Raw genomic sequence first — 14154 nt, 5'->3', positions numbered from 1 at the left:
AAAAAAAAAAACCGACGAGTTAGATTAAGCAGCCCAATACTTTACAACTTTAATCCGTGAAGCAGCAAGGTAGTCTACTCCCACGCCACTGGGTACAACAAAACGTACATATAACATCCCCCTGCACATACGCGAACTAGTAGTTCAAAATTTCTTTAAATTTCCAGAAATATTATGTAAATCGTCAAAAAGTATCCTAGAATTCCCAAAATTAGAGTGAACTCATTCACAAAATAATTGATATTATTTATTTCAAGTTGAAATCAAGAAAGAATTTTTGGTTAAAATTACATGACTTAGGTTGAAGAAGGTCAAAATTAATTTAGAATTCCTTAAATTATCATGAAATCTCTCAAAATTTGATTAAAATTAATTATTAATTAAATATTGTCAAATATTTGGATAGAATTCCATAAATTAAAGTGGAATCTTTGAAAATTTGTTGAAATTCCTTATATTAACAAAATCTGGAACAATTCTTGGTCAGAATTTCTAAAATTACGTTGAAATGTTTCAAAACCTGGTTTGTATTCGTTAAATTTAACTTAACATCAATCAAAATTGACTAATCCTTCCCTAAAATAATGTGGAAATCGTCAATAATTTGGAAAGAAAACGATTTAATATGAAATCTTTCACATATTGTCTGTAATTCCTTATATTAACCTGAAATCGTCAAGAATTTCGGAAAAAATTTCATGAAATAGGTTGAGTTCGTTCCTAATTTGTTTAAATTATTTTAATTAACATAGAATGAATAATCATTTTATTAAAATTCATTAAATATCGTAATTATCAGAAACTTAAAGTAATTCCTTAAAATAGAGTGAAATCTTTTATAAATTGGTTGAAATTCGTTATTTAAACTTGAAAAATTCAAAGAATTTTATATTAAATAATATACAATTTGTTGAATTCGTTCAAAATTCAATTAAAATTCTTTAAATTTATTTTGAATCGTTCAAAATGTCTTTAATTTTCCTGAAATATTATGTTAATCGTCAAAAAGTCTGCTAGAATTCCCAAAATTAGTGTGAAATCTTTCACAGTTTGTTGAAATTCTTTATATTAACTTGAAATCTATAATAATTCTTGTCAAAATTTCGAAAATTACGTTGAAATCTTTCAAAACCTGGTTTATATTCGTTAAAATTAACCTAACATCAATCAAAATTGACTTAAATTTCCCTAATATAATGTAGAAATCGTCAATAATTTGGACAGAAAACCATTTAATAAGATGAAATCTTTCACATATTGTCTGCAATTCCTTATATTAACGTGAAATCGTCAAAGAATTTTCGGAAAAAAAATCATAAAATAGGTTGAGTCCGTTCATAATTTGTTTAACCTTTAAGAGCCGAGCGACGCCATATGGCGCCATTAAAATAAAGTCAAGGGGACGAATTACGCCATATGTCGTCGCGCAGTCCACGCATGCGGCCGGCTTTTTAAAATCTAATTTTAAGTTATAAATTCTTTTTCTACTTACATGATTTTTGGTCACCAGCTTTATAAGTTGTCTCTCTTCCCACCTGCGTCGTCTAACAGAATGTTGGCTTCGTGTGGAAATCTTGGAAACATCCGGAAATGCAGTCCCACATCACACTTCACGCACTTTATCCGGACGGTTCGTTTCCCACGCGAAGAGCACACTCGACACCTCAATTTCGAAGTAGAGGAAGTTGACCAGTGCTGTTGTTTGGCCTCCTCTATTCGAAATGACCCCGATGAAACGGCAGGGGTTCGACCCCTGGGCCGTTGAGGGCGAGGGGGGGCCCCTTCCAGCATGCTCCAGCATGTTCCACACAAGGGCGAGACGAAATTCTCTGTGTGACAATTTCGCGCCACAGGATGACAACAGGATATAACTGTTCAGAATCGTCAGATCCAGGAGATGGAAAAATAATTTATTTGTCCATTTCCAGGTTCGACGACATGCTATAACTGTTTGCCATTCTGTCTGCTTTGTCGACATAACCCATGTGCTTGTTGTAGTTAGCAACAATTGCTGGATTGATGGCATTTCTGTGATGATCACAGAAACTGCCTTCTGCTGGAGGAGAGTGCATATTTGTCAGCATGTAAACGTCACGTTTGTCCTTCCAAACTAGTGCTGTCAAGTTCTGTCTCACCCTAACACGAATGTCCCCTTTCTTCAGTCGAAATTGTCTTCGTCGAAAATCGTCAGGCAAGCCCTTCCGATTAGGTCTGACTGTCCCACAGCACGTTATGTTCTTTGTCATCAGTTCGTCAAACAATTCGGGTGAAGAAAAATTGTCCATGTACAGTTTGTGACCTATGCCCTCAATACGTCTGCATAGGTCCCTAACTGTAGCTTGTGTCAAAGTCACGTCTTGACTGGCACGTGTCCTGTCTTTTCCTAGATAAACTTTCATGTCATAAGTATACCCAGCGGCGTCACAAATTTTGAAGATTTTGATTCCGAAACGTTTGTGTTTCTTAGGAATGTACTGCCTAAAACTACCCTCCCTTTGTATTTTACAATTATTTTGTCAATGGGCAAATGTTCGAAAGGGTTATAATATTTTTCAAATGCGTCATTGAGTGTGTCGAAGATGGTCCGAATTTTCCATAGTAGGTCATAACTGTCGGCATTCCTGTCAAAATGAAGAAAACGAAGAATGTGTAAAAAACGGTCGCGTTTCATTGTCTTAGAGTAGAAAGGCGTGGCAAATTGTTCTAGAGTCGACCAGTAGTCCTTTAGTCTGCCTCTATTGTCATGTCCCATTTGAATGATTATTCCTAGAAACAGAAACTTCTCGGATTCGGTCACGTCAGGCCGCGGAGAAGGTCCGTCTTGACGTCTGTCTACGTGCTGATGGTAGTACCTGTTCGTCTCTTCCACCAGCAGACAGATAATCCCTGCGAAATACAGCATGAAAACGCAGAAAGGGGTGGAATCCTTATTCACGTGTGGAGCTTCATTGGTATTTAACATCAGTCTTTAAAAGATGGTCCAGGGAGACATTCTTGCACTTATAAAACCACCAAATCTCTGCCATGAGTCCACTACAGCCCTGTTGCCCATACCTACATGAAAATGGTGTATTATGATTGGCATAAGTCTCAGCAGACATGCCAAACAGTTCCTACAAACCCAAGCAGAGAATTACTACTAAACATACATGGTGACACATGTTTATGAATATGTCACAACCAGTTGGTGTGTATTTTATTATAAGTTTTAACTTACATTATACTCGGTAACAAGAATACAAGAAAAATCACGCTCGTTCCTTTAACTTATGGTTCATTATTCAAAGCCTGATAATGTTACATGGTGTACACATATATACATAAGATAAATGTCATGTTTTATTTGATTCAAATGAAATGTTCAATATCATAAGTTCTGATTAAATGTTATTTAAACTTGTGTAATGTCCTTCTTATAAATGTGTTTGCATAGCTAGAACATAATCTCCTAACACTGTAAACTTATTTTAACAGAAATTCTCTTACACCATATATACAAATTTCAGAAAATGCTCTGTCTCTTGCTTCCAAACCTTGGTGTAAACAGGCACTTCACAATGGTGGATCACTCAGTGGGTGCTTCTGGCCCCTGGAGTCAAAACTTTATGCAACTGATATGGTTATATCTTAAGGTAAAAAAGAAATAGCAGCAAGTAGACATGTTTTGTTTCTCAACAAGTGATTTTACATGCATCAATCCAATTACCCAGGAACAGTAAATTTTGTGCTGCCAATGAAGACTTGAAAAACTTCTCAATGTCAATTAATTAAATCTACAAATGTTTTAAATGTATGGCACATCCCTTTCAAAGTCCTGTTCAGATTTACTGAGAAGTGGTTTGGAAGTTATATTTCAAAGGAAGTTCTAAAAATAAAAGCTTTTTATGTTCACTGGCATCATTCTTCTCAATGTTAAGGGCAGAACTGGAACATGCAAATATATATCACATAGTCCCATGAAAAACAGAGTTTAAAATATGCTGGAACAGTAAGCATTCATTTATATTTGTCTGCATATACATTTTCAAGCATATAAATGTTTGTCATCAATAATGAAAGTAATGTCCATTCAGAAAATGGAACATAGTATCTGTGAGGAGGGTACATATAAGAGGCACAATATTTCTGGAGAATAACTGTAGAATCTTGATTAAAAATGTAGCAAAATATTTCTCTGATGAAAATTAGGGGGGCTAATTTATTTGACATCCTTATCCTTCAAATTCCTTCTTCAGTGCTTTATACACACAATATGTTTTACCAATAAAAACAAAAGTTCTGGAATCAACTAACAATGTCTATTTTCAATCCATATGGTGAAGCTAGCAAGAATTATACAGTAATACCATTTCATGATTCAGCTCTGTGCACAAATTTTACTAATAGTGATTCCAACATACTAAATTTGTCAGAAATAACCTCAGAGTTTTACACCATCACTATGTTCCTAGTTGTTAACATTAAAAAAAATCATACAGAACTTGTACTTTTATGATCTATCAACATACAAAATTCCACATGCCTAACTCCAATGGCTTATTAATTACTGTCATCAGTCTTGGATATAAATAAAGATTTCCTGCAGTTTATCACACTTTACATATCATGCAAACTTATAAAGAAGAAGAGCTACTATCATACAAAAATTTCAGACCTCTACATTAAATGGTGTTAAAAGAGTGGTCCAATTGTGCCTGTGTAACAATTATGGATGTTAAATTATCAATTATCCCCATTGCATATGTCTGCACCTTGCATGTTGGTACTACTGATGACAGGAATTTATGATGAAAATTATTCAAAAGTTACCCAGACAGCAACAGATGCAGAGAGGAGGAAAATACCATACATTTATTCAACCTCATAAAATAAAATAAAACTGAGCTAAAAACAGCTACTTCTTTGTGTCAATGTGTATCTGAAATCACATATATTATATTAATTTTATAAAATACACCCATGCGTTTTACATTGCAACCCTTATGAAATGCCAATAGCTTTGGCGTAGCCCAGAAGCATCTTGTGGGTTTGACTAGCCCAATACAAGACATTTTTTACAGTATTTATATACCGTATTTACGCATGTATAGGCCGCACATTTTTTGCCAAAAATTCAAGAGGAAAACTGGGGTGCGGCTTATATTCGAAATGTTCGAAATCACACTTCATTTAAAAATATATTCATTATATTCATTTCTACTCCTGAAATAATATTCCAAGAAAATTATTTTTTCTATAATTTCTGTCTGAAAATTGTGCTGCGGCCTATACATGCGTAAATACGGTATTTACTTTCCCACTGTTAAGAAAAACCTTAGTGATTTGTATCAACACTTGACCCTTCATCATTTCCTACATACTGTCAAAACAGTCATACAATCAATATAAAAAACATCCTTCAAGGCTGCAGAAATCCATATGAAAGCACAAGAAAAAATATTCACATACTATTATGCATTATACTTCAGGTATCTTGTTGATGATTAGTTTCACCTTCTAAAAACATAACAAACAGTATTCAAAACACAGCACCTTAAATATAACAGTTTTACTTGTGTAAGAAAATAGTTTCCTTTATACAGCAAAACTAAGTCTTCTTATATAGGGAATTATTTAAAGAGTCATAAATTAACCAAAATTGTTAAAACTCTCTTCATAAATTTAATAACATTTTTATTGCACAGAGCAAACCTAGATATAAATTCACAATGTAATAAACAGCCCAAACATTATGAGCTGGAAAGCATTACCGTAACTCATGCCTCAATTTCATGTCCAATTTATATCTTAATGAGTGTTATATACACCAGTATGTGTACCTGCATATGAGGCGCACATGGGTAAAATTCTGTTTGGTTTCATATCCGCATATTAAAGCTTGTGTATAATATACAATGTAAAAGAATAATAATTATAGTTACTTTTCTTCTTTCAAGTTTTCTTGTCAAGTCAAATCATAACTTGATACAGCTTGAACAGAATGAGATTACTAGTAAATACCCATCAATTACAAAGTACAAATGATGATTAAGATTATGATTTTCTAGGATGCAGTGCAGTGTAGTCTGGTAGATAGTACTGCCTCCTAGACAGATGATGGAGGTACCAGACTGATCTAAAATGTTAGTACCTATCTACCAGATAGGGCATCAAAATCTCATAAACTTGATGCTGTATTCAGAACTACTGGGCTTTTGGACTTTATCCATCATCCAGTATTCTAAAACCTTGACAACATGACGTTTTGGAAACTCAATCTGTTTTCATCCTCAGGTGAGGGAGACACACCTACTCTGCTGGGTCCCTTAGAAAGACCTACGTGTCTCCACCTCGCCTGAGGACAGAAACAGATCCAGTTTCCAAAACATTGTGTTCTCTAGCTTTTTAGAATACTGGATGATCGACAAAGTCTAAAACCCAGGAATTTTGAGTGTTATACATCAGTGTTGGAACCCGTTGAATCTACCTGATGCTGCATTCTCTCCACCAAGTACCTCACTCCACACCGCCCAGACTCAGGGTTCTCTTACATGTCAATGATATTGATTTTAATGACCTTTCAGAATTGAGCTGTTGTTTTTAACATAATACACACCAACACATAAGTACACATTAACAAATGATGGCATACTTTCAAATTTAGAAAAAATGCTCCTGCCAGAGGTTGCCACATGCATTATAATATTTTGTTATAAGTGGGTTAAGTTGTTGAAAATTCATGTTGTAACATGTTTATCCTTTGCTAGGATACAAACTGCTAAACACGTTTTTGGGACAACAAATTATCTGCATAGATTTCCATGGATATGAACAGCCTTAAGGAGGGAGCAATGTAACGTGGATCCCCATTGCTAGGCAATGGCTAAGTAAATACTTGTTCCCACAGCAATGAATTTAAATAATGGCATTCCTGTCCTAACACAATAGAGGAATTGCTAGGATATGGTGTTCCCAACGTGTTTTCTGTGCGTGGTCAGTGTTGAAGGTTTATGGCAGACAATGAAGGACATTTGCAGCCAGTCACAGAACAAGAAACAGAACAAAGAGCAGCCTCGGCAGTCAAGATTAATTGTGAGCTGTAGTAATTTATTGTAATTGTAAATAAGCGCCAATAAACCTAATTATCAAATCTAGAGCTCATTATTTCTAGTCACGACAACCCCTAATATGCGACAATATTTAAAACTTTAAATTAATAAACAGTTACAAATTTTAGCCAACACTAGCAACAATTCTTTGAAGGAAACTAACTAGAATATCCATGTACTAAGGTTCCCAGATACCCGGTTTTCCCCAGATTCTTCCGTTTTTTCACCCAAATTTTGTTCCTCCGTTTATCGTTTACCCAGAGTGGATAATTCTCCATTTTTTTTATTTAAGTCCATTGCGAATTATATTTCATGGGTTAAATATTATCATAAAATTTCTGTAATCCTTGGAAAATGACACTGTTATAGTTTCTTTCGTTATGTTGCATTTTGTGAATGTTGGCAACACTTGAGGTTCTAAACCAAAGCAGAGGTTGTTGGTGATAGTGTATTTTTAATCCGTTCAATCTTCGCTAGAAAGTCAGTGTCAAGTTAGCAAAAATGTTTGAGGGCCAAGAAGATCCATCAAAGACTCCTCCATGGAAGAAGTTCAAATTCCAGGCCAAACATAATCAAATATATCTTAAGAAATGGGAAGATATGTTTTCGTGGGTTAAGCCGGGACCAGACAGGAACCGGGCATTTTGTACGTTGTGTAGGAAGGATTTTAGTATTTCGCACGGTGGACAAAGTGACCTGAGGCAACATGCACAATACAAGGGACATAAAATTAAGGAAAAATGTAATTCTGGAAGTTCAAATAAACCTTCAAAATACTTTGTTAATTTAAACAATAAAGAAGAATATGACAACAGCACCGCGTGCGAACTTGGTTTAGTGTATCATGCAGTGAAACACAACTTAAGTTATTCCAGTCTGGACTGCGGAAATAAACTTGTGTCCCATATTTTCAGTGATTCCACGATTGCTTCCCAACTTTAATGTGGACGCACTAAAGCAGAAATGATTGTGAAGTACGTTCTTGCTCCTAAAAGTGTAAATGACTTTGTGTCTATTTTAAGATGTCCAGAAAATACTTCAAAATTTTCTTCGTTGGCTACCGATGCATCAAGCAGAAACAATCGAAAAATGTACCCTGTTTGCATCTGGTACTTTGACTCTTTAAAGGGAGTGCAGAATAAACTTCTAGATTTTGTTGAAAGTGCTGAGGAAACGTCTATGCAATTACTGGTTTGGTGCTGCAGAGCTTAGAAAAGCATAACTTGGATGTAAATTATGTGTCTTCTTATTGTGCAGACAGTGCCAATGTGAACTATGGAAAAACACATTCCGTATATCAGTTGCTGCCAAGTAAAAACCCAGATTTACTGAAAGCTAATTGCTCTAATCAGTTCATACATAACACAATTATGTTTGCAATTGAGAGATTAGATGTTGATGATGAAATTGTAGTCTTAAAGATATATAATCACTTCTCTGTCTCTGCCAAAAGAAGAGAAGAGTTAAAATCATTCTTTGAATATCTGAATTTGGAGTGGACTGAGATTTTGAGGCATGTTCCAACTAGGTGGCTGTCATTAACACCAGTCACTTCTCAACTGCTTCAGAACTGAGAAGCAATGAAAAGTTACTTCAATAATATTCCCAACTGTCCAAAATTATTATCTAACATTTTCATGAAAGATGACCCAGAGGAAGCAGTGTTGCCTGAAATGTACTCTAATTTCTTAAGTAATATTGGAAGTCAGCTGGAAATGGTAGATAAAACACTGGAAAGGTCTGACTTAAGTGTACTAGAGACTTACAAACAAATGAAACTTCTCAGTTCTAAAATCCAGCAGAGAAGGAAAGACAACTTTTTTGGTAGCAAAGCAAAAAAACTCATTAATGGATTGTCTATGCCATTACAGAAAAAGGTTACTGAAGACCTGAACAGCTTTTATAGCAATATGCTTCAGTATCTGCAAAAAAGATATGATGTGACAGATGACAATCCTTATGCATCCCTTGCAGCATTTTCTCTACAGGAAGGAATTGAGTTCAAAGATCTTGAAAAATCCATAGAAGTGTTTCAGCTAAGTGAAAATGTTTGCATTGATGACCTGTACGAGGAGTTCAGCAGCCATCGAGATTAACTCTGCAACAGTGTGAACAGATATGGTGATTATGTAGCAAACTGGCTTACATTTTTTTCTTCAGTACCTGAGCATGATGTACCAAATATTTCCAAAGTGGTAGGATTTTTGTTTAGCATCCCTGGCTCAAATGCTTTTGTGGAGCGAATCTTTTCATTCATGAAAAGTAAGTGGAGTGACACAAGAAACAGATGCTCAACAGATTTAATCAAGGCAGAACTCCAGGTGACAGTGAACTATGAAAGCAAGTCCTGTTCAGAATTTTATAAATTTTCAAAGGGTAATGTTCAATTATTAAAAAGCGCTAACAGTTCAGTGAAATACAATTAACAGAATCTGATCGACCATCCCTTGAAAGTTATAAATATGTAGTATTTAATATTTGTGTGTTCTACAAATGTGTGCTAGGTAATATTTTGTGCATTCTATAAATATGTAATAGGGCTACGTAATATTTGTTTTGTTCTATAAATGTGTAGTAGGCCTATGTAATACAGATGTGTAGTAGCATTTTGTGAGTTATGTAGTATGTTGATTATGTATATTTTATAGCCTATTAGTTGTGAAAAATGTCATTATAACAAGCAACGAGACATCACTCCTTTTTTTATTTTACCAAATCTGGCAGCCCTACCATGTACCTGCATTCTGGTATATTCCAACAATTCCATCAACATACTGAACCACATAATTTACAGTTTTGTACTCCCATTCTGTATTCAACTGCTATGGAGTCCAGCTAATTCCATCTCCTAAGCCAACCAGTCACAATTACACCTTCCTGCAACTGCACATAGCAATACTGAAGATTTATGACAGTAATTTTATATGAAACAACTGCCGGTACAAGAACAGGGAGGAATGAGAATTTAACGTAGCAAAAATTTAATAATACTTCTTTCATTTCTTCTCAGAAACACAGTAAAAGCCATTTTTAATACCAGGAGATCATTCCATTTTATTGCAAATAAAACTCGATATTTCAGGACTAGTCCTCTCACAAGATGCAAATAAAGCAAGCAAGTAATTACAGAGCACATGAAAATATCATACTACACCTATCATTCAACAGTTTAAATAAATTAAATATATGAATTATCAACAACATTTTTAGTACATGGAGCCTTAACTTGCATAAAATAGCATGATATAAAAAATCTGTGTTCTAACAAAATAAAAAGCGATGATCAGATCTGTCCTATCACAAAAACTCTATTCAGAAGAGTTGATTAAAGGGAGAATGATACCCAATAGAGTATAATAGTACTTAGAAAAAAGCAGATAGTAATTAAGAGTAACTGTTTCACTCGGAAATCATATACTTTCTCAAAATACATTACATGGGGTCCATGTATATGTTATGATCTCACAAGTTCACACAGAAATGAGTAGCATTTCAACCTGTTACCAAGACAGACTCACATCAATATTCTCTTAGATATAATGCTATGTTGTTACACAGATTACCATGACATTAGGGTATTTTAAAAAAATATGTTAACATAGAATATCAAAAAAACCTTGCTTCCCTCATCACAATAGTGCTACGAGTAAAACAAGGAATACTGTGGATCCTAGCAAGATACAAAGTATTTACACATTAAGCTTCTATCCTCATGTAATAAACTTTATAATAATGACATTCCCATATAAAGAATGAATAATGAAATGGTCCCACCACCAAATTAATCATTTTCATTATAAATTAAGATTGTCCAACAGCTACAAACATTAATACATCATGCTGGTGATTTGCCCACCACATACTTCTCATGTTCTTCACTTCACCACTACATAGCATAATAACCACCCCATCTGATCCATTAAATTTGGATAACCTCTAATCCAGTTGGGCTCTATGCTCTTGTGATGAGAGCTCTTGCAGATACACAGAATATTTTATAGTAAAGGCAAAAAAAGTTAATTCTTTCTAACTATATTCACATGTTATTTACTCACTTAACAATCACGCTTCACAGTGTGGCAGTTTTTCGGTCTGAAAACAAGGATATGACTCTCAAGCAAGAAACTTCAATAACACTATTTGAAGGTGGCATGAATCATGCTATGGTCTGTGGTTTTAAAGTTATGGTTTGATTTGTTCACTTGCTGACAATCATGAATAACCAGTGCAGGATTCTTCATTGTTTAGTGACAGTGAGAGCTTGGGATTATCCAAAATCTGTTTGGGAGGTTAAGCACTAAATTTTGGTTGTACCATAATCTCAAAGGGCAGAGTTATAGTGCAGGATGGTAATTTATTTTGAAATGTTCATAAGACAATTTAGAACTGTATAATCTGTGAGCTGACATTACTTTAGAATGTAACCATGATGCAAAATTGTTTTATAAGACAGGTTTGAATTTGATTGCAACATTACAATAAAATAAAATTTATGAACATGGCACCATATACTGAGAATTTTTATTGTCAAGATTCTGGTCCTACACAAGTTCTGTAAATCTGAGTTACTGAGAATTTATTCCAAACAGTTTCTGCTTAGGCAGTTTTCATAAATTTGGAAAGTGTTCTTGAAATTTCAGGTTTGCCAATATCTTCATATCACACATATTACTGGAAATTCAAGAAATTGAAACGGAAACTTTCATTTCATGGGATTCTTAACTTATCTGCAGTTTAACTTCATCTGGGTACATTTTCAGTGCTCTGGGATATATGAACTCTTAGCAACATTTTATATATATCTTGAATGCAAAATTGTGTCTGCACTCTGCAGCAATGCCTACTGTGTGCCAAGCCATCTCTTGGGTTGGGATTTAACCAGAAAATTTCTGGCTGGTGACAAACTCTCTTTAATGTCCTTGATATGACAATTACATCATGGTTAAAACTGGGGAAATTCCTGTGGAATCATCAAATTGGAGTGGACTTGGCATACTAGACCCCAAGAGGCCTGTGTCACTGAAATTCCTCGACATGAAGTTAAACCTCCATTCCCAACCAACATTCATGCACACACAAAAATTAGGGTTTCTATTTTACAGAATTTGAACCCAAAGTCCTCTCTACACTCCACAAACATTTGAAAAGCAGAGTTAACAAGAATAAAATTTATATTACATTCTGTAGCTCAATGCAAAGCCACAGAATTTAGACAATAAAAGGCTCACTACATCCGAACGTTCAAAATTTAATTTATGTGAGTTGGTAACCATGTTTAGTAACTTAACAGTTTTAAAAGGTAGCATAAAACACATTAAGCATACTCCATTCTTTACTATATTCATGAGATTACGACAACATAATGACCTGGCACTTTACAAACTTTAAATATAGATCTATGATTTAACCTTTAGCCTGGTTCACTCTGCACTTCTGTCATGTCATTCCAGTAACTTATTTCAGCTATTATATTATGTTCAAATTCAAACTCTTATATATCAGAATATTATTACACCTTTTAATTCAGAAGCTTTATAATCCACTTGCTGTGAAAAAACACTGCCAATACCTGGTAGTCACATTTTGCATTCATCATCAAAGTTAGCTTGCCTTCACTACTTACCATTTTCTTGTGGTATGAATATTTCTACCTGCCCTGATGTAGCAGAAGGATCCCGCTTCTCACGCAGAGCTCTGCGTCTTTCTTCCATCATCTTCCTACGACCTTCTTCACGAGCCTTTCGAGCTGCCTCACTGCTAGCAGAACTCTTGACTGGAGCAGCTGAACTACGTTTTGATCCGCACACAATTTTACGTTTCGCTGCACCATCTGACACATCCTTGTTTGGAACTCTAGCCTACATGTGGCACATTGAAACAAAAATGTTCAGCACATTTCAATTATACCTACAAAGAAAGTGAACTATGTGTACAGGAACAGTCCATGTTTTTATGCCATTATAGCAAATTCAGAGTGAACAATTATATCAGGCCATTTCAAAGTAAGGGACTACTAACACTGTGTATGACATACAGGATTCAATAAATACTTTACATTCTGATATCTCATAGTTAATGAGAGGTAAATTATTCTGTACAACACATATTATGAATTTTGTACTTTGAAGTAGAACGCAGAAGTTACACTTTTTAAACGATGACTAGCTAATATTTATTCATCCTAGATAATAAGTGTTGTCATCATCTGTTGAAACATTATTGTACAAAAGGGTACAACACTTCACCCTACATTATCTAAAGAAATTATCAGTTCTGAACACAGTAACTAAATGTTGACATTACCAAGAGCAGCAATATAACAGCTCATATATTGACACATCAGACATAATTACATTAAATGTTATAGTTAACTGACAGGAGTTAAGTTCTTATGACTTAATGTTTCAGTATAGCAATCATATGATTTATAAACTATATAGCAATGCAAGTTAGACCTGAAATATTTCATGAGATAAAATGGCACACAATGCCCATTCATAAATGGATCAGAAATAAAATTTACAAATACAGAGGAGAGGTCCAATTATCATTCATATTTTGCATTATGAGACTGAACACTCTAGCACATATGAAACTGCAATAAAGACAATGAGCACAAACATTAACTGGAGTAATTCTGATGATATGCAAATTTATCTATCACTAACAATACTAGTAGCAATATCAACATGATTTTAAAGCTGAAATTAAAGTGATTAAAATAAAGTGTTTTAAATACAGCAAAATCTTTAATTAGCAAGATACTGCAACACATAGACCTGTTACTAGGGAACAACCACAAAACAGACAACTAGACAACTGCCATTACTAGGCATCAGCCAGTAAACAGCAACAGAGGAACGGTGTTTTCTGTGCAGTCCATGCAGAAATGTTATAATCAAGACAGTTAGTGAAGACTTAATCAGTCAATTAGTGGAGTGGAGTGAGTTGGTTGGTAAGTCAGTCAGTCAGTCAAGGGTTGCTGTAGCTAAGGACAGGAACACTTTGGAACCCAGAGGAAGGGGAAAGACCACCACTGGAAGCTGTTACCAGAAAACTGGTAAAG

The 14154-nt window shown here is 34.7% G+C and overlaps 1 protein-coding gene across 2 annotated transcripts in view; it reads right to left on the bottom strand.

The window, feature by feature from the left end:
• Positions 1-9728: 9728 nt before the first annotated feature.
• The window catches only part of LOC111874590, a 74296-nt gene continuing 69870 nt past the window's right edge, over positions 9729-14154 (bottom strand). For both annotated transcript variants that reach the window (XM_033755517.1, XM_033755518.1), the window contains exon 12: positions 9729-12946. In XM_033755517.1, coding sequence (XP_033611408.1) covers positions 12704-12946 — 243 coding nt within the window. In that variant the 3' untranslated portion in view covers positions 9729-12703. The remainder of the gene's footprint in view (positions 12947-14154) is intronic.

The sequence above is a fragment of the Cryptotermes secundus genome, unplaced genomic scaffold, assembly GCF_002891405.2.
Source record: "Cryptotermes secundus unplaced genomic scaffold, Csec_1.0 scaffold1394, whole genome shotgun sequence".
NCBI lineage: Eukaryota > Metazoa > Arthropoda > Insecta > Blattodea > Kalotermitidae > Cryptotermes > Cryptotermes secundus.
This window is presented reverse-complemented; position numbering and strand designations above follow the sequence as displayed.